The 27,450-nt window shown below is 46.0% G+C and overlaps 2 protein-coding genes and 1 pseudogene across 5 annotated transcripts; 1 reads left to right on the top strand and 2 right to left on the bottom strand.

The window, feature by feature from the left end:
• Nucleotides 1-1,387: 1,387 nt before the first annotated feature.
• On the top strand, nt 1,388-11,487 carry LOC120653831 (annotated as a pseudogene). Its single transcript, XR_005666865.1, has 8 exons — nt 1,388-1,597; nt 1,677-1,978; nt 2,626-2,910; nt 9,907-10,035; nt 10,317-10,439; nt 10,535-10,642; nt 10,728-10,903; nt 11,094-11,487. The product of XR_005666865.1 is annotated as an armadillo repeat-containing protein 6-like (transcript).
• Nucleotides 11,488-11,675: 188 nt separating this feature from the next.
• Nucleotides 11,676-16,505, bottom strand: LOC120653832 (peptidyl-prolyl cis-trans isomerase CYP40-like). 3 transcript variants are annotated; one of them, XM_039931508.1, is made up of 10 exons: nt 16,113-16,472; nt 13,835-14,335; nt 13,420-13,507; nt 13,257-13,309; nt 12,962-13,066; nt 12,523-12,598; nt 12,403-12,440; nt 12,239-12,319; nt 12,042-12,107; nt 11,676-11,945 (listed from the first exon to the last, which is right to left on the bottom strand). In XM_039931508.1, exons 1-9 carry the CDS (start codon nt 16,335-16,337, stop codon nt 12,096-12,098), a joined length of 1,179 nt encoding a protein of 392 aa, XP_039787442.1. In that variant the 5' UTR covers nt 16,338-16,472; the 3' UTR covers nt 11,676-11,945; nt 12,042-12,095. The 3 variants fall into 3 exon arrangements, with proteins under 3 accessions (XP_039787442.1, XP_039787443.1, XP_039787444.1); XM_039931509.1 differs by having other exon boundaries at nt 11,676-11,948; nt 16,113-16,337; XM_039931510.1 differs by lacking the exon at nt 11,676-11,945 and having other exon boundaries at nt 12,089-12,107; nt 12,239-12,331; nt 16,113-16,505.
• A 1,058-nt stretch (nt 16,506-17,563) lies between these two features.
• Nucleotides 17,564-23,354, bottom strand: LOC120653833 (MADS-box transcription factor 22). The gene is made up of 8 exons (XM_039931511.1): nt 22,954-23,354; nt 20,816-20,894; nt 20,037-20,098; nt 19,851-19,950; nt 19,728-19,769; nt 18,672-18,713; nt 18,431-18,585; nt 17,564-17,886 (listed from the first exon to the last, which is right to left on the bottom strand). Exons 1-8 carry the CDS (start codon nt 23,133-23,135, stop codon nt 17,862-17,864), a joined length of 687 nt encoding a protein of 228 aa, XP_039787445.1. The 5' UTR covers nt 23,136-23,354; the 3' UTR covers nt 17,564-17,861.
• Between the last annotated feature and the right edge of the window lie 4,096 nt (nt 23,355-27,450).

Here is a 27,450-nt window from a genome sequence, read left to right as displayed (position 1 = left end):
GATATTCATCACCTTTTCTTCAGCTGTCCCTTTGCTACAGCATGCTGGGGTCTGCTTGGTATTCAGTGGTCTCTGTCTGATAATATTTCAGACCTGGTTTTGAACAACTTGGCGACTTCTGGCATTTTCTTTTTCTTGGAGATTTTCATCATAGCCGCTTGGGAAATTTGGACCTGTCTAATTCCAAAAAATTTTATCACGGCTCTCCAACAGTGCAACTTTGGACTAGAAGATTTAGGGATCAGGTGCATCTCCAACTCGTGAGAGTTAGAGAAGATCAGCGTCTTTTTGTTACTCAATGGCTAGAGTCGATATTGTAACCACCTCCCTGTATATTCTTCCCTGTGTTCTTTCTTTTCCTTCTCTGTAAGTAACGTTCTTTCTCTTATTTTATAAAATTCTCTCTGTGGGAATTCCCCCCACAGTCTTTGACTCTGTTCGCTTCTTTTCTTTCGGCTTTTTTCAGCTTCTTTCAGCTTCTTTTCCTCTCACATAATACTATTGAACCAGCCAAAACTAGTCGAAATCAGCCACAACCAAACTAGCCGAACGGAGTGTTTTACTAAAAAAAGGTTGGACACCACACCAATTCATATCCCTCTAAAACCAAGAAACATATTTTTAAATTTTTAAGAAAATAAAATTCTTTAAAAGTCAAACTACATCGGGAAAAACAAGCATGCGTATTTTTTTCAAGGATATTTTGGGTTTGGTGAGGAACTGACTTCTTTTCTAAGAACAAGCATGTACTTATTTAAGAAGACTCAGGAGTATATTCCAATAGCGGCTATCTATATAATGCTTGGGGTCTTTTCCCTCTTACACCCATTTTTTCGATGCTCAAATTAATGTTCAAGATCACTAGGTTATCTTTTCCTATCTTCTCTTTTTGGCTTCTCTCTTCCCGGTCCACTTATTGTTTTTTCTGATCATGATGTTCCATCTTATTCTCATACTCTATCAATCGCATTTCCTTTAGGGGTATCCCTCCTCTTCCCACCACTACAATCGATCTTTATTAGGAAAATGGTTAATTGATACACCTGTTCCAACTCTCCCCAATAATCATCCTCTATCAATCGGGTGCTTCTATTTGACCCATCAATTGCTGAATTAATCTTCTAACCTTCTACCTAAACACCAAGATTGAAGAAGTTTCTTTCTCGCCGAGTCCCTAAAACAGTTAGATTCAAAGGAAAGAGAAATATAATTTTTCAGTTAGGAAAAATAAAATAAAAAATAACTTGTTCTATTCACATCTTAGTTTGCAAAATAATTCGTTCATATCTCAACTTATTGCCAGCTAGGAAATAGAAAAAAAAACGGAAACCAATTCAAAATTCAAAACTGCCCGTCTGGCTTTGGGAAGGGCCGAAGGGAAAACCCCAGCAAAGTAGCAAACCCTTCGTTCTATTCAGCACTGGCCGCCTCGGCAGCACCCAAACCCACACACAGAGCAAGGAAATGGCGATCGCGATCTCGCAGGAGGCCTTCGACGCCATGGTCCGGGAGAACATGGAGGACCTCGGCATGGACGCCGATGAGGCTCTTGCCGACGCCGTCGAAGCCCTCACTCTCCAGGGCGATGATCTGTCCGGTAACCACCAACTCCTCATCAGATCCGCACCTTCCCGTTCTCTACACTCTTCACCTAAACCCATCGCGTCTTCGTGCAGGGATCATCGAGCGCGTGCCTGGAGAGGCCGCCGCAGCGGAGGTGAGCCCTGTGGTGCGGCTGCTGGACGAACTGAAGGCCTCTCACAGCGCCAGTGGCGGGTCGGGGCAGGATCTCGACGGGTTGGTCTCTCTTATCGATGAGTTGCGCGGCCTGTGCAGCTCCGGAGAGGGATCGGAGAATGCAGCGGTTGCGGTGCGGAATGGCGGTGTCGAGGCGCTCGTCGCCCTGTGCGGGTCGGCTCGAGTTGCCCAGGAGAGGCTGCTTGTGTCGGCCTTAAAGGCTCTGAGCTCCGTGCTCCGTGCTCCGTGGTATGACACTGGTGTCCCTGCGGGTCTTCTAAGATGCGGCAATGTGTTTGGCAATTTACAACATTCTTCTATTCACAACTTAAGCTTGTATCCATGACTTCCCAGTAGAATTTTGAGATTTTCTTAAACTAGCATAGTTTTTTTTTATCAAGAACTCATCCTGCATTTTATAGAAAGCAATAAGGTGTTTTCGTACATTCTGCTGGGGATTCCAGCTCACAGGATAGCATAAAAGAAACGGAGAGTTAAACTAACATAGTAGCTTGCTTACATTCTTGGATGTTGTAAAAAGCACCTGAAAGCAGTGGCATTTCGGAGATGTGTTAAATTCACAAAGGAACCTAGTGCAAGAAACTAGGGTGTTCATCATTTTCAGAAATTGAAATAGTTGTGCTGATAAAATCACAACGAAATCGCTTCATTCAAATGACGTTTTCGGGTTTAGTATAAACAGCTTCCATTCTGTATGTAGTTTCACATATTGCATACAGCTATAAAATGACCTGTTCTGCGATGCCCTGGCACATTGCAGTTGTGGTGTCATGTGTATTTAGTTACTTATTGTAATTATTAGTCTATTTTTGCTTGATTCCGCAATGCAAACTGATAATAGGATATGTCTGCAATATTCAATCTGTAGATGTTGGAAGCACCGAAAAGTTCAGACAAAGTGAGGGGCCCAAAATTGTCATGGATATCTTGAAAGGATGCTCAGAAAGTTCAGATTTACTGGATGCTGGATTTAGTGTTGTGGCAGCAGGTTCTGCTGGCAATGAAGTTGTGAAAGAATCCTTTATGGACTTAAAGGTTGATGAACTCATTCTACATGTTATGAGGGAGAAATAAAAAACTAATGTGCAGAGCTTGTATGATGCCATACGTGTTCTGTTGACGCCTGATGACAACCGAGTGGTGGCTTCTCAAGTATGCTCTATATGCTTGCAGCAATTTTTTTTATCTGGACAATATATGCTTGCATGATTGTTGAAACAGTAATAGTCCATATGCTTGCAGGATTGTGTGAAGACTTGCTGTTTCACAGTTTTAGTGTATCACCAGTTGTATGCAAATATGCTAGTCTGTGCAAGTATTTGGTAGTGGCATTTTAGCAAATACATGTCAGAGTTTAGTCTGCGCAACTAGACATTATAGAAATAGAGTGTGACATGGCAAATAGCTTGCTCATATATATATATATATATATATATTGTCGGTACCCTGTAGCAGGGATACCCACTCTTACTGGGGCAAGGCAGGACCCGCGTAGTTATCCGTAACTGCGCGGAAAGGACGGAGAAGCCAGGCCCCACGGGTCAGGCTCTTCCCTCACCAGGCCAACGGCCCCGGACCCGTTCCCCGCCTGGGGATGGGTCCGGAGACGCCACGTGTCTCTAAGGAAGGGAAGCTCCGGGCTGACAGCCGAGGCTTCGGACCCCCCATAGGGGTCCGGGACCTCCTGCGTCCGTCCGGACCCCTCTTACCGCGTGGGGGTCCGAAGCCGCCACGTGTCCCGGAGGCGCGGGCTCGTGCGCGAGTCTTCCGCTGGGAGACTCTCCCACCCACCACATTTAATGCGGATGGTTGAGGCGTGCTCTGTCGCCGCGGCACGCGGGACGGCCTTTGTCAGGCCTCACTGTGCACCGCGTATTACCAAGGTGCACAGTGCAGCCGCCTGTGCCGCACCCGCGCAGAGCCCGTCTGCAGCATTAAATGGATACGACGGCATGGCACTTTTCCATCATGCCGCCTACGCCGCAAGCTACACAGCCCGTTTAGCTACGTGGCAGGCGACACCACTAGCTACGTCTGGCATCGTCCCGACAAGACAACACCTGGACATGATGAGCGAGGGACTCCAGGAGCAGGCAAGGGAATCCAGGAGAGAGATCTCCTTTGCCTGCGATGCCATAATGTATGAACAATACATTATTTTATACTACATCGTTGGTCCCACCTGTTGGGGACCCAACAGCCATGTACGCGCCTCCCTTGAGATATGAAAGGGAGGCGCTCGCTGTGCACTACAAGCTCTCCAGACACACAAGCTCTCGCGAACTCTCTCTCGAGAAGGTAATACAACACACAGTGGACGTAGGGTATTACGCTCCGGCGGCCCGAACCACTCTAATCCCGCTGTGTTCATCGTGTTCGTGAGGGAGATCTAACTAGGACTAGCTAACCCCCGAGTACACACCCTCTGGGCTAGGGCGGGTGCCTTCCGCCACCCGGCCGTGGTTTGCAGCACCACGACATATATATATATCTAGCTGTGTGTTTCCGATGAGTCTATATGTCATTGTTAAAACTGTAACTTGGTGATTTCATTTCAACTGGGATGCTACAAGAACTAGAATGCAGCATTTCCGTAAAAACCTGACTGGAATCAAATTTGACACTTGCTATTTAGTACTAAATAGACTTTTAGCAATGATTGGTTATTGAGGTAGTGTTAGGCAATAGAATATGCCGCAGCTCCTTACCATATGCTGCGGCATATCATAGCTATAATTAGCAGATGTAAATCAGGGATAGCAGCTGTAAATCAGGGATTAGTTGCTATAGTTAGCAGATGTAAATCAAGGGAATTACCCTTGCCTTGTAAAGCAAGGCCAGCCGTCCCTATATAATAGAAGGCGCCCCCTCCCATTGAGGTGTGGCCAATTGCCCCAAATTCTAATCTTCTACATGGTATCACGAGTTCAGGTCCCGATCCCGATCTAATCTCGTGATCTCTCCCCTCAGCCCCCTCCCCTCCCCATGGGAACCGATTCAGACCTCTCTTCTACCACCAGCGGCGCTCTCAAAAGCGATGCTGCCCCCGTGATCTGCCCCTTCACCACCATCAATATCAAGCTCCACGTCCCCATGACCCTTGAGTTGAAGCCCTCTAACTTCACCAAGTGGTCGACGGCGTTCCAGGCCACCTGTGGGAAATTCGGGCTGCTACATCATCTCGCCACCACCTCCACCTCGAACTCCGACGAGACCTGGCTGCAGGCTGACTTCTGCGTCCGCGGATGGATGTACAGCACCGTCTCCGACGCCGTCCTCAACCTCGCCATGACCGACGACAAGCAGACGGCGAGCGCCCTTTGGGCGGCCATCGGCGCGGTGTTCCAGGCGAACAAAGCTCCTCGCGCCATCTTCTTGAATCACGAGTTCCACTCGATGACTCAAGGGGATCTGTCCATTGACGCCTACTGCGTTCGCATGAAGGAGAAGGCCGACGAACTGCGCGACGTTGGGCAGCCCGTCTCTGAACCCAACCTCGTCCTCAACCTGCTGCGAGGGCTCAACGAGGTCTACTCCAACGTCGCCGACAACATCGCCGGGACGCAGCCCCTCACCCTCGCTGCCGCCCGGCACCAACTCCTCAAAGAGCTGCGCCTGCAAAACGAGGAAAAAGTGCGCGCCACCACCGCCCTCCTGGCTGCTGCCTCCTCTCTTGGCGGTCACCAACAGCAGCAGCTGCAGGGCGGCCGGCGCCCTAACACCAAGAAGGGTGGCCAGCAGCCCTTCCCAAACTCCTCCGGCGGCACCTCCAGCAGCACCAGCACCAACAAACGCGTTCCCTGGGGCTTCAATCCCTGGACCGGCGAACGTGTGGCCCCTGGAGAGCGCGTCACCCCTCCTGGACAGCGCCGTCAGGGCGGTTCTGGCGCCCCTGGAGGTCCTGGTGCCCAGGCTGGGCGCAACCCGAGCATACTAGGGCCTTCCCCGCAGGCCAATACTGCCTTCGCTCCGCTCCAGACCTCCTCCAGCGGCTCCAACACCTCCACCAGCACCTGGGATACAGCCGGCCTCATCGCTGCCCTGCAGAACATGCAACTGCAGGGCGACGGGATAGTTGACTCCGGCGCCTCCACGCACATGACATCCTCGGCTGGTATGCTTACCCAACGCCTCCCCCCTACATCTCCTCAATAACAGTAGGTAATGGCACCAGCATTCCTGTTACGTCTAGAGGTCATTCCGTCCTTCCTACACCTACCACAAATTTCGCTCTTAATAATATTTTTGTCGCACCATCCATAGTCCGCAACCTGCTGTCCGTCCGTCAATTCACTCGCGACAATAGTTGTTCCTTTGAATTTGACGCACATGGTTTTTCTGTTAAGGATCTCAGGACGGGACGCGTGATTCTCCGCTGTAACTGCGACGGGGACCTATACACCATGCCTGCCTCCACAGCTGCCGCTCCACCTCATGCTCTCCTGGCTGTTTCGTCCACTCTGTGGCATCAACGTCTCAGCCACCCTGCACCCGCTACTCTAGAACGCCTTAATAAACTGCATGCTGTTTCCTGTAATAAAGTAGACCGCTCCCTATGTCACTCATGTCAGATAGGCAAGCATACGCGTCTACCTTTCAGTTCTTCGCAGTCCATAACTCATGCCCCTTTCGAACTGGTTCACTGTGATGTTTGGACTTCCCCCATCAACAGTCTGTCTGGTTTTTCATATTACTTGGTATGTTTGGATGATTATAGCCACTACTGTTGGGTTTTTCCGCTCCGGAAAAAATCAGAGGTCCACCAACACTTAGTTGAGCTTGCTGCGCTCGCCAAAACACAATTCAGCTCTCCCATAAAATGTTTTCAGGCTGACAACGGGACTGAATTCATCAACACTGCCACCACCAAATTCCTTGCTGCTCAAGGCACTCACCTCCGCTCCTCCTGTCCCTACACATCACCCCAAAATGGCAAAGCCGAACGCATCATCCGCACACTCAACAATTCCATTCGTACCATGCTCCTCCATGCCTCCCTACCTCCCGCATATTGGGCCGGGGGACTCCTGACGGCCTGCTACCTCCATAATAGGCGCCCATCCTCCTCCATTCAGCATGACATTCCATACACTCGTCTGCATAATCAGCCGCCAACCTATAACCATATGCGTGTTTTTGGGTGCCTCTGTTACCCCAACATGCAAGCAACCTCCAAACATAAGCTCGCCCCTCGCTCCACGGCATGCGTCTTCCTCGGATATCCCCCCTCGCACAAAGGTTACCACTGCCTCGACCTATCGACACGTCGCATCATCATCTCTCGCCATGTCATATTCGACGAGACCGCTTTCCCCTTTGTAGCCACCTCAGACGCCTCCTCCCCCGCCTCCCACGACTTTCTCCTCGACGACGATATGGTTTCGGTGCTTTGCTCTACTGTTGTTGCAGGTGGGACTTCCTCCTCGACGCCCGTGGTCACTCCATCCCCCTCGGATGTTGAGCAGCCACCACCCGACGTTGCGACATCACATGGATCGCCTCCTTCGACACCAGGCGGGCATGGTCACGTGCCCCCGCCTGGACCCAGCGTGGTCCCTTTTCCACGGGTCTACGTCCGCCGCCCCCGCCCCGAGCCGTCCGGAGCGGCGGCAGCCCCGGCAGCCCCTCCTGACGCCCCGCCACCACCGACGGCGCCCTCACCGGCACCGGCGGCATCGCCTGCTCCGCCACCACCGCCACTGCCGCCCCGTACCACCCGCACCGTGACGGGTGCCATCCCTCGCGTCAGCTATAAAGGGCTGGCGGCCACTACATCTTCCTCACCATCGCCGATTCCGACGAACTACCGCAGCGCGCTGGCCGACGCCAACTGGCGTGCCGCGATGATGGATGAGTACCAGGCCCTAGTCGACAACAACACCTGGCAGCTCGTTCTGCCCCCCCCCCCCCCGGCGCCAACATCGTGACGGGGAAGTGGATCTTCCGGCACAAGTTCCATGCCGATGGGTCCCTCGCTCGCCACAAGGCTCGCTGGGTTGTCCGAGGCTTCTCCCAGCGCGAGGGCGTCGACTACGACGAGACCTTCAGCCCGGTTGTCAAACCGGCCACCATACGGTCTGTACTCAGCATCGCCGCGTCCCGCACCTGGCCGATTCACCAGCTGGACGTGAAGAACGCCTTTCTTCACGGCCACCTCGAGGAGACCGTCTACTGTCAGCAGCCGCCAGGATTCGTCGACCCTGGTGCCCCAGACCACGTCTGTCGTCTGCAGAAGTCCTTGTATGGACTGAAGCAAGCTCCGCGGGCCTGGTACCAGCGCTTCGCCACCTTCATCCGGCAGCTCGGCTTCGTCGCCTCCACCTCCGACACGTCCCTTTTCATTTTACGAGAGGGGACGAGCCTCGCCTACCTACTGCTGTACGTCGACGACATCGTTCTCACCGCCTCGTCCTCGGCCCTCCTTCAGCGCATTATGACTCGGCTGAGCTCCGAGTTCGCCATGACGGATCTTGGCGCCCTCCACCACTTCCTCGGCATCGCTGTCACACGCTCCTCAGATGGCCTCTTCCTCTCCCAACGACAGTACGCTGTCGAGCTTCTTCAGCGCGCGGGCATGGCTGAGTGTCATCCGACACCGACACCTGTTGACACTCACGCCAAGCTATCCGCGACCGACGGGGTTCTACTGTCAGAGAAGGACGCATCTGAGTACAGGAGCCTGGCGGGGGCTCTCCAGTACCTGACGCTGACTCGTCCTGATCTGGCCAATGCTGTTCAGCAGGTGTGCCTCTTCATGCACTCCCCGCGCGAGCCTCACCGTGCGCTTATCAAGCGCATCCTACGCTTCGTCCAGGGGATACTCTCCTCGGGTCTTCACATTGGCACCGGCTCTGTCGACATGCTGACTGCCTACTCTGACGCTGACTGGGCAGGCTGTCCAGACTCTCGATGATCCACCTCCGGCTTCTGCGTCTATCTCGGCGACAATCTGGTTTCCTGGTCCTCCAAGCGCCAGACCACGGTGTCTCGCTCCAGCGCCGAGGCAGAATATCGGGCCGTGGCTCACGTTGTGGCCGAGTGCTGCTGGCTTCGACAGTTACTTCAGGAGCTCCACATCCAGCTGCCCTCCGCCACCGTTGTCTTCTGCGGCAACGTCAGTGCCGTCTACATGACGGCCAACCCCGTCCACCACAAGCGAACGAAGCACATCGAGATCGACATTCACTTCGTCCGCGAAAAGGTGGCCCTTGGTGAGATTCGGGTTCTCCATGTGCCCTCCTCTCACCAGTTCGCCGACATCATGACTAAAGGGCTTCCGACAGCACTCTTTCGAGAATTTCGATCTAGCCTTTGCGTCCGGGAGCTTCCCGCTTCGGCTGCGGGCGGGTGTTAGGCAATAGAATATGCCGCAGCTCCTTACCATATGCTGCGGCATATCATAGCTATAATTAGCAGATGTAAATCAGGGATAGCAGCTGTAAATCAGGGATTAGTTGCTATAGTTAGCAGATGTAAATCAAGGGAATTACCCTTGCCTTGTAAAGCAAGGCTAGCCGGCCCTATATAATAGAAGGCGCCCCCTCCCATTGAGGTGTGGCCAATTGCCCCAAATTCTAATCTTCTACAGGTAGCATGTTAACAGAAATAATATGGAAGTACTAGGTGTTGACTTCTATATTTGGAGACGTTATGCCCACTGTTTTTTCCCTTGTATATGGCCATTTTGGTTTCTCAATGTCATCAGAACATGTGTACCATAATTGCTAATTTGATTTCCAAATCGTGTCGATCTGTTTATCACATGATGCATTATAACAACATTTTCTTCTTGGGTTTCATCTCAATATGAGTGGCTGGGTTTTTCACGCAGGTGGAGTTTTTTTTTATCACCTGATGCATATCATTTTATTTTATTTTACCTTGAGTTTGAAATATGGACTAAAATGGATAAACTTGATAGAACTGTTCGCCTACACGGCCGTTTACACCGTTTACGCGGCGTGTAAACGCTACTCGATGGGTAGCCGTGTAGGCTGATTAGCCATGTAAAGCCGTGTAGGCCGATTAGCCATGTAAAGCCGTGTAAAACTGTTCGACCGTTTAAACAGCCGTGTATTCCGACTATTTACTAAACGGTGGGTGACCGACCGTTCACCGTTTAACATTTAGGCTAACATTGCTTGATAGGTATATGGATACTCCCGGAGATTTGCAGAAATTGGGATGGCAGAAGTTCTTGTCAGTGCACTTCGTGAACAAGTTGCTCCTTCCAGCTTGCTATCTGCTTGTGCTGCTTTAAAGTCAATCGCTGTCAATGTAAGCTTTGCCACAATTTACTTTTTTTTTAAAAAAAAAATGACCATCTTCATTTTACTAGGAATAAATAACTTCTGTGGGGATTCACACTGGCAAGTTTGGGATTTAATTCAAATTTGAAAGATATAAAACTCTTTAAAGCGGCTGACAGCCACCATCTTACCCTAGCCATTTGTCATAATTTAATGTTTATAAAGCAACACTAGCTATTGCACAGTAACCTATACAATTGTAAGCTGCCATTGCAGAACTTCACCATCTTCTGTTCTGTGTTACCACAGGATGAAATATGTCATTCAATATCTGAAAATGGTGGAATCAATGTGCTGCTTCAATGCATTGATGAGGCTGGTCAACAGAAGAACAAAGTTATTGCAAGATCTTGCTGTTCTCTGTTGTCAAAGGTGTGGTGGTGTGGTACAGCATGTAACATTCGTGTGCTTGAGAACACCTCACTTTCATCAAATTAAACTTATATGACATTCTTTCTGTTTCTAAGCTGGCTGCGAGTGATGCAAACAAGTCTGTTATCATCCAGCGAGGTGGTTTTGACAGATTCTTACAGCTGACTTCCAGATTTTCTGAAGATCCTTCTATAATACAAGAGGTACTACATACAGATAGGAAAGACTGAAAAATCTCTATTTTAATATTTTTGGATACTTGCCTAAGCATGAGTGTGCACTGTTCAGGTGATGTCCATGGTAACGGTTCTTACATTGAGATCGCCGGAAAATGCAGCACGTGCAATGGAAGTAGGCTATGGAACTCTGGCGATCCAGGCATTGCAAAGGTTCCCCTCCTCCGGCCAGACTCAGAAGCAAGCTTGCCTTATGATTCGTAATCTTGTCCGAAACCCTGAGAACAGGTATGCTGTGGAATTTACGCATCTTTCTTTTTGGCGTGATAACCTATGCAGAATCAGTCTGGCTAGCATAGAGATCTCTGGATGACATTCCAATGCCATTAGCCAGTGTCGTCTCCAGCACATTTTTACATCCATTTTCCAATGTACCGATAGATGCTTCTACATCTGACACTTGGTGTTGCCATTGCAGGACCATCCTACTTAACGATGGTGCAGAGAAGCTTATTAGAAAGGCCAAGGTGATGCATGGAGGCTGCAAAGATGCTGCCTCGTCAGCCTTGAGGGACCTGGGCTTGGACAAGTACAACGCATAGACACCATACGAAGTATACGTTGTGTTAAGTTTGGCCATGGTAGAATGTTTTGTAGAATTGTGTTAAGTTATGGTGACACGATGGAATGAGTTTGTAGAATTGTTCTACCGTGCTTGCATCTGTAACTAGGCCCCAGTTTTGTGTGAGCCCAACTGCAGGGCTGCATGATACTACTAGCTAGCAGAGGTGTTTTGTTTAAAGAATCACCTCGCCAAGAATGGAATGGTCCATCATGAAGTCAACGTATGAAATTTGGTGCTTGTGGGATGAGGTGGTGCAATCCATTTTTCTTTTGAAAGATCTTGAACTTTGTGGTTCGGTGTATACTAATATGAGAAGAGAATTGACCTAGAGGTGGTGCAGCCCATTCCATCCCCAAACCAAAGAAAAATGTGTGGGGGCGAGAAGATGGTGGATTGCCCAATTAATCAAACCAAACATTCTCTAAATGCACAAAATAACTCCACTGCGGTAACAAAAGGCGAAATACGCAAACCACACACGTCAGTATCAGTCATCATTACGTTAATGGTGGTTCATTGACCGAATCAGTCTATTAGCAGGCGTTCCTGAGAATCTGCCTGCTAAGTCAACGCCAGGGATTACATTTCTACGACAATATAGATCCATGGTTCCTTCCATGCTGGAAACAAAAGGCTCTAGCGTCACTGTCACTGCACTATTTCGGGTTGTCTGATGGGAGGTTTTCCTGTCGTGCGAGCTCCCTCCTACTTGAACAAATAAAACATGAACTCAGAATGTGCAAGCAAAAGCAATTCACAAAAGCTGCCGATATATTAGTGGTAGATCTGACTAGCGCTTACCTGAACATTTGACTTGCAACAACAGAATAACTATGAATGGTTAAGCTAGCAGGATCAACTATTCTCCTACAAGAGAACAAAACAAATTATCGATGCTTTAGCTCAATTGTATCAGCAGGCAATGACTCGTCATATCCAAAGATCCAGGCTAAAAATTTCATTTGAGTGAATGGCAGAATGTGGTAGTAGAAAAGTACGTTGTCACTCTTCTCTGATCCTCCTGAAGGTTGGAACAACCTCGAAAACGCCTTCCTCTCCTGATCTTGTTTGTCAGAAATCTGTCAGAATTGCTGGTGAAAAGTCAGAAAAAGCTGACATGAACATCCATTACTCCTAATATCCATAGAGGTAACAAACCAACCTTCTTCTTTGCAGCAGCAAGTTCACGCTTAATTCCTCCTGAAGAATGTCAAAACAAAATCCAGTGGTCTCAGGTGTGAACAAAAGAGTAACAATAAGTGATGAAGACAGGGAGACAAACCATCATTTGGTTCTAATTCCAGTGCCTGCTTGAAGCTCTCCACTGCAGCATCGATAAGGTTTAGCGCCATGCATACCTGCAAATGTAGTACCATATGAAATCCTGGCATGTCTACATGGTATGAATCAACTGAAAAGGCACTAAAAGTAAGTCCAATCAACACCATGACAACAAGGACTATGAGTAATACGGTATCAGCAATAGCAAGAACAATACTTATATACAATGAAAATATGACAGGAATGCAACACATAAGTAGATCTGGAACCCAAAAAGAAGACGTACAGAGCATTAGAGCAAACATCATGGGAAAAGAAAGAACACATCATTAATTGCAGTTTTGGTGAAACCCTGCTTATTACACATACATCGTATCATTGTGTGATATGCTGCCACAAATGCAAATTTCCACAATTTAACACGAAAGGCAGACACTAACCTGTCCTTGTCGGAAAAAAGCTTTTGCATTGTCCTCCCTTTCACGCAGTGCAAAATCTGCATCTAACAAAGCACCCTCCAAATCTCCCAACTTCAGTTTGCAAGCCTAAAGAAGTAATAACTGGCACCATTATACTAGCAAGAGATAATAATGTTTACAAAGATAACAGACTACTCAACTGTGGATGCAGTTGAGGAAACACTAATAATGCAGCAATAGAACCTTTCAAAATGTTACATTACACTACAGAACATCAGAGATTTAGGTATGAACAAAAGGCTGGAATGGAACTTACAGAGCTATTTGTGAATATAATTGACTTTGTTTTTCGCAGCGTTGTGCTCCTCTCTGGGCATAAATAGAATGTTAGGAAATGAAAAATGTGTGTTGATCTTTAAGTACCAAAATGTAGAATAAACATAACCAAGAAGTGATGAGAAAAGGTGAAAAAAGCCTACCTTCATCAATGTCTTCTTTCTCCCAGCAAAGATCTAAGTACCGCATGGCTTTTCTGTATTTTCTGAGAGCCATCTTGTAATCCTGTTTCTGTAAAGAAGCAGTAACATAAGTAGTAAGGTACAACAAGGAGTCACACTGGATACCTATTTTGCATTTAGGTTTAGCAAACAATTCGGTGGGTTTTATTTCCAAGACTTAAGATATAGTGGGGCACCACCAACGTTTTCACAAAAAATACCTTGTTTTGCATTTGACATGAAGTTCATTTAGCTACTTGCATTGTATAGCTTCTATTTTGCATCAATCTGAATAACTTAATGGTAACAGTCTGCCGCAGTTGAAATGGTACATATCACTTAAAAATAGTATTTATCAACATGCAGTATAAGCTGCATTTAAGAAAAGAGAAGGAACCTTGAAACTTTCATTTCCCAAAGCTTTTGCAGACTCCACAGCATCAATCCACCAAGAAACTTCTGCAGGCTTTTCATCAAGATCATTTGGCCAATCAGGATACGTGTCACCATCATTGAAAAAGTTAACAACTCCATCACTGGCACCTTCTGGTATCTCTCCACAATCAACAATAACAACGTCATCAGTCGGGCGTTCAGCTTCATCAACAGGAATATGCTCCATTGCACGAACCACCCCCATTCCTTTTATAGCCCTTCCAAAAACAACATGTTTTCCATCGAGGTGAGGTGTTCGGGTGGTAGTGATGAAAAACTGAGATCCATTTGTGTTGGGTCCAGCATTTGCCATTGATAACATCCCTTTCCTCTCATGCTTCAAGACAAAATTCTCATCCTCAAAATTCAATCCATATATTGATTGTCCACCAGTTCCATCACCAGCAGTTATATCTCCACCTTGTACCATAAAACCTTTGACTATGCGATGGAAACATGAGCCCTGAAAGTAACATTTTTGTTGAGAAAGTACTTGTAAGTTGTCAGAAGAAAAATCTTTGAGAATATGTCAAGGTGGAAATATTGACAGTAATTGGCAGAGGTCAAAAGTTTACAGTTCACAAAGAACCAACGCATTCTGGTCTACATAACAAAGGCTTTCAGCAACATAAGAATGATCTTATAAAGTCTTGAGGGCTACGATCATGGTAACTATGTCCAGCACTCCAAGTGACATCATAGCCACCGGCAATCTCTTACTAAGAAATGGAAAAGAAACTTCCACAATATGTACAAGTCACCACCACTACAAAGTACAAAGCATAGAAGTCTCATTATACTCATTGTACAACTGCATACATGCAACAACAACAACATAGCCTTTTTCCCAAGCAACTTGGGGTAGGCTAGCACATAATACTCATTGTACAACTGCATACATGATTACACGTAATTCCCAACAGTTGACTGGAAAAGATTATCACTACTGCTTCAATTATGTGCATAAGTATTTCTCATGCATCGCCGTCCCAACTCATGATTTGAAGAATCTCTGCTGTTAAATACCACACCTCACTCAAAATGCCAACCATACAAGACCAATGATGTCTTAAACTCCTATGACACTACAAACTGCTAACTGAACATCATAATCACAAATGTTGTCTGTAGGTGTTAAATCTACAGCTGAAATAGTGTGCACACAAAAGATACCAGAAACTGTGCATGTCATATCCAGTTCTGAATCTTAAAAACACATTTGGGTTAAAGCCAGCCCAAGGTTGTTTCTACATAATGATGACCATACGGTGCTCAACCGTGACTTTTCTTAGACCAATCTTGACTGCACATTTCATATTTCATAGGGTTATTCTTGCCATCCCAACAATAATTGGTGTGTAAGGAAAAATCACTAAAATTTGAAAGGAATTATGATACATTGTGGCCTTTCAACAGTACTTCAAACCTCCAGAAAAGAACAGTGTGATGAGGTAAAAAATGAAAGTAGGGGCATGTTTACCTGTACCAGCACTAGTAGCAGGCAGTGTATAATTTAGAGTTTACAAAAATTAAAAAGCAAACTACATTAACGGATAAATATATTCTCTGACAAAAGCAAGCAGTCTATACAAGGATCCCAAAAACAACTCTTCGAAATCCAAGCAAAAGAGCAGAAACCAGCAAGGCCTTGGGAATATAACCTTGCAATCAATCAAAACAATATATACAGATTACAGCTGCAATCACAAGTTAAGTGCGCCTATAAATGTAGTTAGATTGGAAAAAATCCATCAGATAAACTGAGCTATGTTGTCCCCAATGCCTAAATCGATTACTGTACGTTTCTACCCTTCACGTTGCATCACAGCAGGCTCCTAGGGTACTTTAACTGGCAGAATAAAACACATGAGCAGCAACCAGATGCAATCGTCAGCGCCAAATAATTGTACTAATTCGTGAACCACAGCCTGACAAAGTTACAGCTAAAAATTTGTCCGAGTTAACGATAGGCACTCGTTAATTAAGAAACTTATTGATGTCGCGCAAACCTCTCTGTTTGCACCCAACCAAATTCCAAACCTAACTGATAATATCCGAAATCGCACTAGTAGAAAGGTCGACTTCCAATTGAACGACCAAAATCACAAGAACCCCCAACTCGAAATGGTTACACTACCGCACAAAACCCCAATAAGAACAGGCACCGCGGCAAACCCCCAAACTACTGCAACCGAGAAGGCGAGAACGCCAAAATGCACTGGGACCAAACCGGGGTAAACCTTGTAGTGGAGGGGCACGCCGTTGTCGGCGCCGACGCCCTTCTCGCCGGTGCAGAGGGCGCGGAAGTTCTCCGCCGTGCGCGGCGCCACGGAGGCGTAGAGCTCCACCACGATCCGCCCCTCCAGCTCCCCGCCGATGCTGACGTCGAGGTAGCACCGAGGGTTCCTCACCGCTACGGCCGCCTCAGCAGCAGGAGCAGCGGGACCCTCGCCGCCGTCATCCATCGCCGCGCCAAGTGGGGGACGCGGGAGCAAGCCCTAGCGACGGAGGGAGTTCTGGGGGCGTCTCGGTGCCGGCGGCGTGAGCGAGGCGCCTCCACGTCGCCTCGGAGGATCGGAAGCTGTGTGTGTTGCAGGCTCGCAGAGCAGCGTTGGGCGGCGTGGTAGAAGTTCAAATAAGGGAGGGGGCGGCGGAGTGGCAGGACGAGGGTTTACAAATCCGACCGGTCCGGTCAAACCGGCGGGCTCCGGTTTCAGTATATCAGATCGGTTTGATCGGAAATTAGTCCTAATTGGTTGGATTTAAATTTGAATTCAAAAGTTCTAGTGCTACCGGTTTTAATCGGTTTACCGACCGGTTTGACCGGTTTATCGGCCGGTATGACTGGTTTATCGGTCGGTTTGACCGATTTACCAAATGGGCTTTAATGGGTCGTCCAATTTTTTTCCAATTTCTTTTTTGGTTTAACTTTAAATGCCCGAAAAATATGTTAAATGAACGAATTTTTGAGAAAGTTTGACACTATTATATTTGTCGCACCTTGAAGTATTTTTAGAAATTTTTTTATTTTTTGTTTAAATTTAAATTTAAATTTTGAATTTAAACTAGTTTGATACCGGTCCAAACCGAAATCGGGCCGGACCGGTTCCCACCGGTGTTAACCCAGGACAGGACAGGGACGACGACGCGAGGAGGGCACCGCAGCCGGACAGGGACCTCCGCCGCGTGAAGCGTGTGCGTTGTTGGTTGGCGGAGTTTGTTGCGGCCTGAGAGCTGGGGCCTTTTTTGTTGGGCTTGGGCCTAGATGACGTGAAGTTTTCCGTTTGTTTTTCACAAAATCCAAAATGTTTCGTGCCTCCTGGTGGCAGGTCTCAGTCTCACCCACATGGCAAATTGGCAATCGGCCAAAACATTCCCATGATCTTCACTCTTCAGGATGACAGACGAAATTTGGGTTTATTATGGGCACTGGGGACCACCTTGGACGGAGGCCAGATGTGCTGTGTATCGCAAAGGCTCCTACTCAACCGACATACCGAGTTACCATAAGCGAGAGGCGAGAGACTCTTGTTGTGGCTGCAGGCTGACCAGTTGACCACTCAGCAGTTGAGGTCAATCTACTGTTGAGTACTCCCACGGAAACTAGAGAACTATCGTCGCAGGTGAGCACGGATGTTCGAGCACAGCTTTATGCGCCATTCCCGTTGCTGTTGATTGCAACAAGACAGTATAGTACATAGGCCAGCTGCCAAGTCATAGGTTATAACTTATGATAGCGTCAGGTACATAGCGGTACAGTGACAAGAACAAAAGTAGACATGATTCTGAAACCTTAGTTAACATCCTAGCAGACGGTACGGTACAAAAGTGGAACATCGCATCATGAAGCCACAAGGATGACAAATCAGATTAACTGATCTCGCTTCCAAATGCAAGGATTATTGCAGTCTGGGTTTGTCCATAGCACAAGTGCGCCTATCCGCTGAGGCCGCAGCTCCACTCAGATCCGCACGGATGCTTTTATGCTCTTATTTCCATGCAACGCACGGCAACCTGCACAATTGTGACTTCAGTTAAAAAGGTACAAAACACAAGATAACATCAAAACATAAAATTTAGCTGTCTAAGCAATCCTCCATTGAACATGCCAAGAAATTTACCTCCTATCTGAAACTTATACGTAGCTTAGCACTACTTAAAAGCTCTTATGTTTGGGCCTAAGAATGAAAAGGAAGCGGCCGGTTGCGGATAGGAGCGGTAGATCTAATTCCACTGGTTTGCCTCTAAAACCATAACTGATTCAGGTAATCCAAATTAAGGTTATCATAACTGAAACCAACATAGAAGGTAAAGCCATAACTGAGACCTCTAAAACCATAACTGATCACAAGCCAACACTAATCAAGGTGAGGCCAACATAGAAGAATGAAGATGGTATGATAAGAACAGACAACACGATGCGCTTTCCATCAGTTGATTAGCTAGGTTATCATATCTTAGCCAAATCTGAATCTAAGCAGGTAAAAGTACATAATTTAAATGTTCTGTTTTCGGTGAAACTTGGCCATCATAAAAGACAAAGCAACTACCCACTCACCCTAATTTCAGGGATACATCCGAACCATCATCATTATCCTGTGAACTTCCAGAGTGCAGCGCAGTCATCACAGATTCAGAGGATTGCCCGTCTTCAACAATAACATTTTCAGTATCAGCAACCGCTTGCTTCCCAGATGGGGATATCTGGGATACCTGTCCAGATAAAAATTGAGATGAAATATGTATTCAGATGGATCCTTCAAACAAGTGATGGCTAGCTAAAGAAGTGCAGTTACTACTTGATTCCTCAGTTGCGTGTTCTCCTCTGCCAGCTGTGAACTCTGCAGTACAGCATGGAAAAAACAATGTATAACTCAGAACAATTCCTTTAGAACAGTAGGAGAGGAACCTACTGAATATATATTGGCCATTAAATTCATCTTGCTAATCAACTGACAATGGGACAACAAACCAAAAGTCAGGTAATAATGTTAGGAGTAAGTTTTTATATGTATTTCTAAACTAAGGAGTAGTGCCCTTCCCTATAAAAGGTTCTGTCTGCTAATGCAATACCTGAAAAGTTTTTAGTACCATAATGAAAACTTTTAGATTCTTAACTCAGAGCTGAGACAATAGTGTTTCACTTTGAGATAACTGTCCGAAAACAAAAGCTGAGCATCTTTCCATTGAAGTTGCAACAGACAGTGAATTGTAGTAAATGTAGTTTGCAACCAGTTTTTCTTTTAAATTAACAAAGTGGACCTTAATCTTCTGTCTAGGTTAAGGAAAATCGTTTTTAGAAAAAAAGTTTTACTTGTCCCTGCTGTTAGGCTGGCTCCCAAAAATTTAGAGAGAGAAAAGGAACTACGAATCCATTTATGTATTTCACGCATTCTTCAAACTTCTAATGGTTGAACAACCTCAGTTGTAATTTGTAAATAGGGGTGGTAAAGGGCCTAGAAATTTAAAGAATCAGACTAAAAAGGGCTGGGCTCATATTTTATATATTTTTGAGATAAGGATGATTAGGGGCTGAGTTGGATTGTGAAGGAGGTATTAGGGCCATGATCCATTACCACCCCTAGTTATAAACTATATCGAGTCAACATTATCTATCACAATCCAATAGCTATAAGAATATCAACAATACTAACTTTTAGCAAAGGTGGCAGATATCTGAAGGTCTTGACATAAATTACAAACAGCAAGCTAGCTTTCAACAAACAACCAATATAATGGGGCTTAAGGGGTGAATGGTATTGGTAAATTTAAAAATCCACATTCATTAATTTGAGTGCCACCTTTAGAAACTGACCAATACAGGATCATGTTACAATGAACAGGTGAATCCATACCTTTCGTTGGAGCTCGCTTATCTGTTCCAAGAATTGTTGATCCTGCACAATCATAAATCCTATGAAACTGTTGCTCATCAAATGAAAGCCCGATAGAAGTAGGATCACGCTTAATCGCCATACCTTTGTTTGAAGCACCCTGTGAAGACCAGCTTCAAGGTTCTTCTCCAACTGCTGTAGTTCTTCAACACTCAATCCCTCAAGCTCCTCGCCTCTCATCTGCCTATAAATAAGAAATGAAGCATCATAAGCCTAACTGTTACAGGCATTTTTTTTCAATTGATCATGTAAAAACAATCAATAGGACACCTGAGTCGAAGGCTTGCTTCCGCAAGTTGCTCATTCAAATTTGCATATTTGCTATGTTCCAACTGAAAAGAAAAGGCAGGACTGTCAATATCAGCAACAAAGTGGACATGCCAGTATGTCACAGGTCTATATCATTTAGAAAAGCAAAATAAAAAATAATAACAACGAACCAGATCAGCTTTGCAACTACATGCATGTGTTCAAAAGTATTTTACCTCTGAACAGTATACAGAGAAATTCAAGAATGAATTAAGAATCTTGCCAGATTTGAAAAAAAATAAGTACACAGAAATTAATATAGTTAATGTGCTTCTACCTTATTATTTGTAAATAGAAAACTAATTAGCGCATAAGCCCCTCACACTTTTACTCATGAAACAAAATATCATGCTCTACTGTGCCATGTCCACTTAGTATGGTGAGTGTTATAACAAGCTATTAAATTAAAGAAACCAAGGAATTAAAGAATAGGTAGAGTGTTTCATAAATGATGAAAGACCAAAAAGGCACATCACTTGAGCATGGTCGTGGAGCAACAGCTAGGGTGCACATAAAAAGGACCAAATGAAGTTTCTTTAAAAGTTCATTTCAGTTGAACAAAATTTCAATGTTGTTAACCCAAATAAAGATTCATATTGAACAAGGACTTTAGCTAGCCCCGACCCTTGACATAAAATGATCCACTTTGAAGCATTTGTCATATTGCTTCTGTTGTTTCCTAGGTTTCCAAGTATCATGTATTACCTAGCATTACAGTAAAGAAAAGAATGATTACATACATTCAAGTCAAGTGAAGGCGGTTCTTCTTTCCCCAGATTTTTAGAATGTGTGTTGTACTTGGCAATGATCTCATTCATACTGTCCAAGGGAAACAATGTCAGTAGACTCAGTACCATAACTTGCACAACAAACCGGCATGTGAAATTAAGTATTACAGATGAAAACATGTTCATAATCCTAGGTATATACGCGAAATGGACGAAGATCGGTGCTTTGATGGTAGGGATCACATAAGCCAAAATAGGAAAACAAGGCATATGTCAAACAAGAGTCAGCGATAGTTTCATATTCAAGGTGTCAATGAAACCCAATGCTAGAATCGGTTGGTCACAAATAGCTTAAGTATACGTCAATATGATCATTCCCTTCAGTGACGACTGAACTTGGCAAGATAAAAGAAGATAAAGTAGATATATTACATATATGAACAATTTCTGTTTGCATAGCTAGGATTTCTGACACCCTCCCTCTAGTATACTTAATGAAGACTTTTGTTCAGCAATAATAGGACCTGATTCCTTAAGGTAAGCCTACACAATGTAATGCATTTAAAACGGGCAGATCAAACCTTCTTCAACATTATCATTTGTTGTTTAGACAAATCGTATCACTTCAACATGTATTGCTGCCTTAACATCATTCAAGAAAAATAATTGGTTTTTTAAAATTCCGGAGGCCCCTCTTCAGTAAAACAAAGTATGTATGGATATATCCACGTTGAAGAAAACAAATTTGAAAGACGTGTCTTGAACCATCCATCACCGATACATAAAACTGTACTCTTAAAGCTGAACTTTCTGTGCATGTTAAAAATAAACCCTTCAATGATAGCATCAATAAGAAAGGAAGGAGATTGTAAGTAGAATAAATAACATGAAGATGAAATTGTGTTGACAAATTAAAGACTATCAAGGCATGTCACTTGTCTTGTTGAGAAAAACTTTTCACTCTAATATGTATAGATGCATCACCTAGTGGGGAAAAACTAGTGCATCTACAAGATTGAGATTCCTCCAAAATGAAAACAAGCACACTAGTCAATTCAGTACATATAAGTTATAAGTTAAAGTCTTAAAGAACCAATAGGCATCATTCTTAGTTGATGTTTGATAAGAAAAGGAGGTATATCGAACATAAAGATATGAAACTCCAAAGTTATTCTGGGTTAGAATCTAGACTAAACTCCAAAGGTATTCCCAACAATCACACATTCTACCAATGCGAATGCAACCTGGGAAAGTATAGTAGTAGTATCATAAACAAGCATATACGGCGCATAACATATCTACGCGCCACATAAATGATTGCTTTGAGGAAGGATCGCTTTCAGCACACGCCAAAGGAATGGATGACGAACTAGAGGTGAAAGAGCAGCACATGTTTTAACAAACGAGACAAATTCATATCAAATAAACAGTAGAGTAGCACATGATCTAAAAAAAATTGTAACAGTACCACACGATTTAACAACAAAAACAAAGTTCCACAACAGTAACCAACGACAGGCCATGGTTGCAGCATGTGGCAGCAACGCACAAAGCACGAGACCCCTCTTTTGATCTCTGGGTAATGTAATGTCACCTAGCACCACATAAAATCACAAGGACGATCGTACGAAATTAGCAGGCGTGACTTTACCCCCACCACGGAACTGGGAAGACGCACACCTCGATTCACTCTACAGTTTACACATGCATACGCACAACAAATAACAGAGGGTCACAGTACTAGCAGCAGCGGAGATGCCTACTCCGTCGACACCCCAAACGGGAAAAAGAAAAGTCCCCGAAACAACTAGCAGTAGTACAGTAAACTGGATTAAAAATCCCCATTTCTCCGGAGATTGGACGCACCAACGCGGGTGCCCTCGAACCTAAAACCAACCAGAACATCATTACAATGCAAGGCGTGAGTTTCATACGCTTGTGAAAGCAGCGATTCAAAGCGATCAACATCAGAGGATGTTGAAAATATACGCAGCAGAAGTAGTATCACGCGGCGGGAACCTAACCAGGCCGGATCTTACAGCTCGGACAGCGCGAGGAGAGGATACGCAGGTAGATCAACCGAAACACGGCGGCGCCGGGCGGGAGTGAGGAGGGGTAGACGGACGGACGCGGAGCACGCGTCGACACACCTGGAGCTGGCGAACTGGGAGAGCTTCCCCGTGGAGGAGAAGACGATGAGCGCGACGTCGGCATCGCAGAGCACGGAGAGCTCCTCGGCCTTCTTGAAGAGTCCGCGGCGGCGCTTGGAGAACGTGACCTGCCGCGCCGCCGCGCTCTCTATCCTCTTTATCTCCCGGCGCTCCCTGACCATCGTCCCCGCCGATCCCTCTCCGCCGCCGACGCAGACACCCCCCCGGCGGCCGAGAGCCGAGCACCGGAGGACGACCTCACGCGAGGCGGAGGGGGAAGAGGCCGGAGCAGAAGCAAGCCAGCCGGCGGTGGGGTCTGCGATGGGATGCGAAAGGAGAGGAGGGGAGAGAGAGGAAAGGGGAGGGAAGGAGGGGGGCGAGTTGGGGTCTCGACTCTCGAGACGGGGAACTTGCTCCTATTGGCAGGTCGGCATAAATAAACCCACAAGTAACACTGTTCCCGTGACTTTTTGAGCATGCGTGGGCTGTCCGATCTGAGATGGATGGATATGGCCGATCGCTACAATATCCCGTGAACATTACCTGATACAGTGTTCTGAGAACAGCATCTGCTACAGTGATTCACGGTAGGAAGTACTGTTCATACAGACTCAGAATACTGTTCCTATTGGTTACTTCGCTTCATGAAGCCAGAGAAGTTGGATCGAAAAATAAACCAGGCGCAGCCCACGCAAATTACCCATGACTTCCGGGATTAAACAAAGCATAAAACTGGGCGAGCGAAATGGGGCGGGGCTACGGCCTACGGGGCCGGCCGGCCCAGTCATTGTTTATGCCTCGCCGCCACGGCGGGCCCGCCCACGCAGGGAGAGAGAGAGAGAGCCGGGCTAGAGGAGGGGGGCGGCGTAGCGTAGGAATGGGTCGAAGGGGCCAAGGGGGGCGAGGGGGCGGATTCCTGAAAAGGAAAGGGGAGTGGGGAGTGGTGGCGCATGGCCGGAGCAGAACAGTACAGCCTGTAGCAGGCGGCCGCGTGCGCGGTGACGGTGCTACTCTGCTCCAGCGGCCTGCCGTGGCCGCAGCCTGCGCGCAGGCCGCTGCGCGTCGTGTGGAAATCAAGGAGAAAGCCGATGGAGGAGGAAGGGAAGGAAGAGAAAGGAGATGCTGCGCCTGCGCGTGGAGGATTGGGGGTGGCTCGGATTGGCCGCACGGCACGGCCGCGTACTGAACCAGCTGCCCGGATTCGCTGTTCCGGCCGCGACCCTGTGGCGCCCCGGTGTGCCGCGCCATTTCCGCGTCGGCGTCGCCCCTCGTTCACGCGCGGTAGCGGTGGGATATGGCTTTTCCCGTCCCGGATTCTCGAGCTGATTTGCCTCCGGACGGGAATTTTTATTTTTTACCTATTTTATTTAAAGTTTCATTTAAAAATAATTTATTTGAAATTTTTTTCCAGATATTAACATTTTTGTCTCGCCAGCCCACTTGACACGACAAAAACAAACTCCAGCCATATGCCTCATTGGGCTGGGTGAAAAGCGCTGCCTGGGTTGGGAATGGCCGGCGAAAAGCACCGTCCTTTTGCAGCTGGAACAATGACTACTAGGTGGTACTGTTCCTACCAGCCCAGCCATCCGAACAGTCTGGCATGACAAGGTGTGCTATGTTTTAGCGTGCGGAAGAGGTCTGTGGGTGTATATTTCACGTGTTAAACTTGTCACGCCACTCCCACCGGTGTAACAATACCACCTGCATGACGATATACTTCTGTCAGACCATCCTCGTTGGCACAACAGGTCTGATCATAGAAAAATCTTGTATTTTTCATACGAACTCAGATGAAGATGAGTTTTATGTGAAAATTGTAGCTCTAAATGAGATCTACAACTTTGTAATTTTGAGTTTTTTATTTGAAGTTGCTAAAATGTTTAAGTAATTTATTTAAGAGTTAGACAACAATATTAAACACTTTTGTCTCTATCGGATCGTCTCCAACTTAATATATTTATCATGATTTTACCAATTAAGTTCTATATAACATTTGATATATGAAATGGCATAGAATAAGTGATGTTAATTTGATAAGAGATATAATGGATACTGTCATTTCGTTGGAGCATTTAGATGCAAAAGGAATAATCTTATCTTCAAAAGAGTTTAACCTCGTCCAGAAGCCTTATATCGTAACTTCAAGAAATAACTTACCGTCATATTAAGAGCAAAAGCATGATAGAAAACACATATGTCTAAATATCTGGAAGTTCTTGTGTAATTGTTTAGATTTCTTTCCCTTTTTTCTGAACTCGCCTTGTGAAACTTTTTCTTATTTTTTATTATATATAATCAGTAGGGAATCATCCTTCGTGTTTCATAAAAAAATCCTATGATGCTTTCAGGCGAGAGAAAGGAGTGAAAAATAAAGGAGAATAGACATCATCATTGTCACTGTTTTTTACCACCGACTAGTGATTTTCGTGGATTGCACGTTTAGGGGCGTATGATTGCACAAAAAGTTCGTGCTGCTCGTGTATTTTGCACTTATTTGCAGTAGAGGATACAAATAGGCGAGAGAGGAAGGAACCTCCCAAGTCATGTGTGTGAGTGTAGAGCAAACTAAGTCGTCCCACTGAACTGGTCCGAATGTCTAGTGTGTGATGGGTCGATAGAGTGTGATCCCTTGTGCAGATGGCCGTTCCCAAGTCTTTGGATATCTGTAATATTTATACCCGATAATCATGATCTTTAGCCATATGATGAGATGTTGCAACCTTAGGAACAATGTCAACAAAGTGGAAAAAAAACTTCAAACAAGCCAATAACAAAGATATGATGAGGCTATAAATAAGGGAAAACACATGAACAAAAGGGGCTGATGCGGGCAAGGCGATAGTATGCCTTCTCATTTTGTGAGCATGATCATGAAATGTTCAGAAATGGCACGTCTTACCAAAGTGTTGTAGAGGAGAAATTGCACAAGTACAGCGTACAGGGACACTTTTCTGTGACAGAGGTGATTAGGTGAAATACATCCCTGGCCACCAAGCGGCAAGCGCGCGCAACGCTCTTGGAGGGCCCTACAATCCTTGTGCCATGTCAGTACGAGTGTAAACAGGACCACAGAACCATTCCCCAAACTGGCGAGTATCCCGAGCCTAATCTCCGGCTAGTAACCAAATTAATTAGCCCGGCTATATTGATCTCTGTCAGGTCCAATCACAACCAAGCGCGATACCCGATCGCATCTCGAGCTTCACCCGGCAGCCGGCAGGGACGTGCTACAGCCCGATATGCCGAATCAGGCCGCGTTTAGTTCGTGAGGTCTGTAAAGGCAAAAAAAAATTTGCGTAGGAATTTTCCCAATTTGAAGTAGTAAATGAAGTTTATTTATAAATTTTTTTGCATGGATGGGTTGTAAATCGCGAGACGAATCTAATAATGCTAATTAATCCATGATTAATCAATAATTAGCGGTTGGTTACTGTAGCATCATGTTGCAAATCATGGATTAAGTAGGCTCATTAGATTCGTCTCGCGATTTACAGCTCATCCATGCAAAAAGTTTTGTAAATAGACTTCATTTAGTACTTCAAATTAGCAAGATTGTAAGGATCGATGGACCAAGAGGGGGGTGAATTGGGCCTTTTTCAAATTCTAAAGCAAGGTAAAGCAACCTTAACCTATGCAATACTAGTAGGGCACCAATTCACCAACCGGATAACTAAGCTACCTACACAAGCTAAAAGAGATAAAAACAAAGTAAAGCCTAGCAAGGTAGAGCTAAGTTATGATCTCTAAGTCAAGCTCATAAGTAAATTGCATGAAAGAAAATGCTTGAATAAAGAGAGTGGACAAGAGACGACCGGATTTTTCCCGTGGTGTCGATGTGTTGGCACACACCCCTAGTCCACGTTGTGACACTCACTAAGAGTCTTGTCACCTCCCATGTCACCGAGACTTGGGCGCTCACTAAGAGTCTCCGTTCACCATCCCGGCGTGGTTGAGCTCAAGCCACGTACAATCTTCTTCTCCGGGCTCCCACAATTCTTGGCAAGCTCCGCGAGAAACACCCCGATCACCAAGATCGCCTAGGTGATGCCAATCACCAAGAGTAACAAGCTAAGGCCTTCACTTGAGCAAGAACCGATCACCAAGAACGGATGCACACTAGCTTTTCTCTACTCAAGTCCTTAATCTTGCTTCTTGATTGATTGAAAGCACAAGTATGTGAATGATGAAGCTCAAGGTGGCTCTTGACTATGGTATGAGTGTTTGGATGTTGCCTAGTGTCAAGAGTAGGCGAAATGACCCATTGGAGGGGTATATATAGGCAGCTCACACAAATAGAGCCGTTGGAGAAAAGCTGCCAGAAAACTGCGTAGCACCGGTTAATCCGACGTACCCCCCATTGTCATCGTCGGTTTAACCGGTGAATGTAAACTGCCTCTTCTGAAAACTAGCCGTTACAACTGGGGCAGATTAACCGACGTAGCATCGGTTTAACCGGTGAGTGTAGTTGTCCACTGAACCACTGAAAAATCAAGT

This window comes from Panicum virgatum, chromosome 1N, assembly GCF_016808335.1.
Source record: "Panicum virgatum strain AP13 chromosome 1N, P.virgatum_v5, whole genome shotgun sequence".
In the NCBI taxonomy this organism is placed as follows: domain Eukaryota; kingdom Viridiplantae; phylum Streptophyta; class Magnoliopsida; order Poales; family Poaceae; genus Panicum; species Panicum virgatum.
This window is presented reverse-complemented; position numbering and strand designations above follow the sequence as displayed.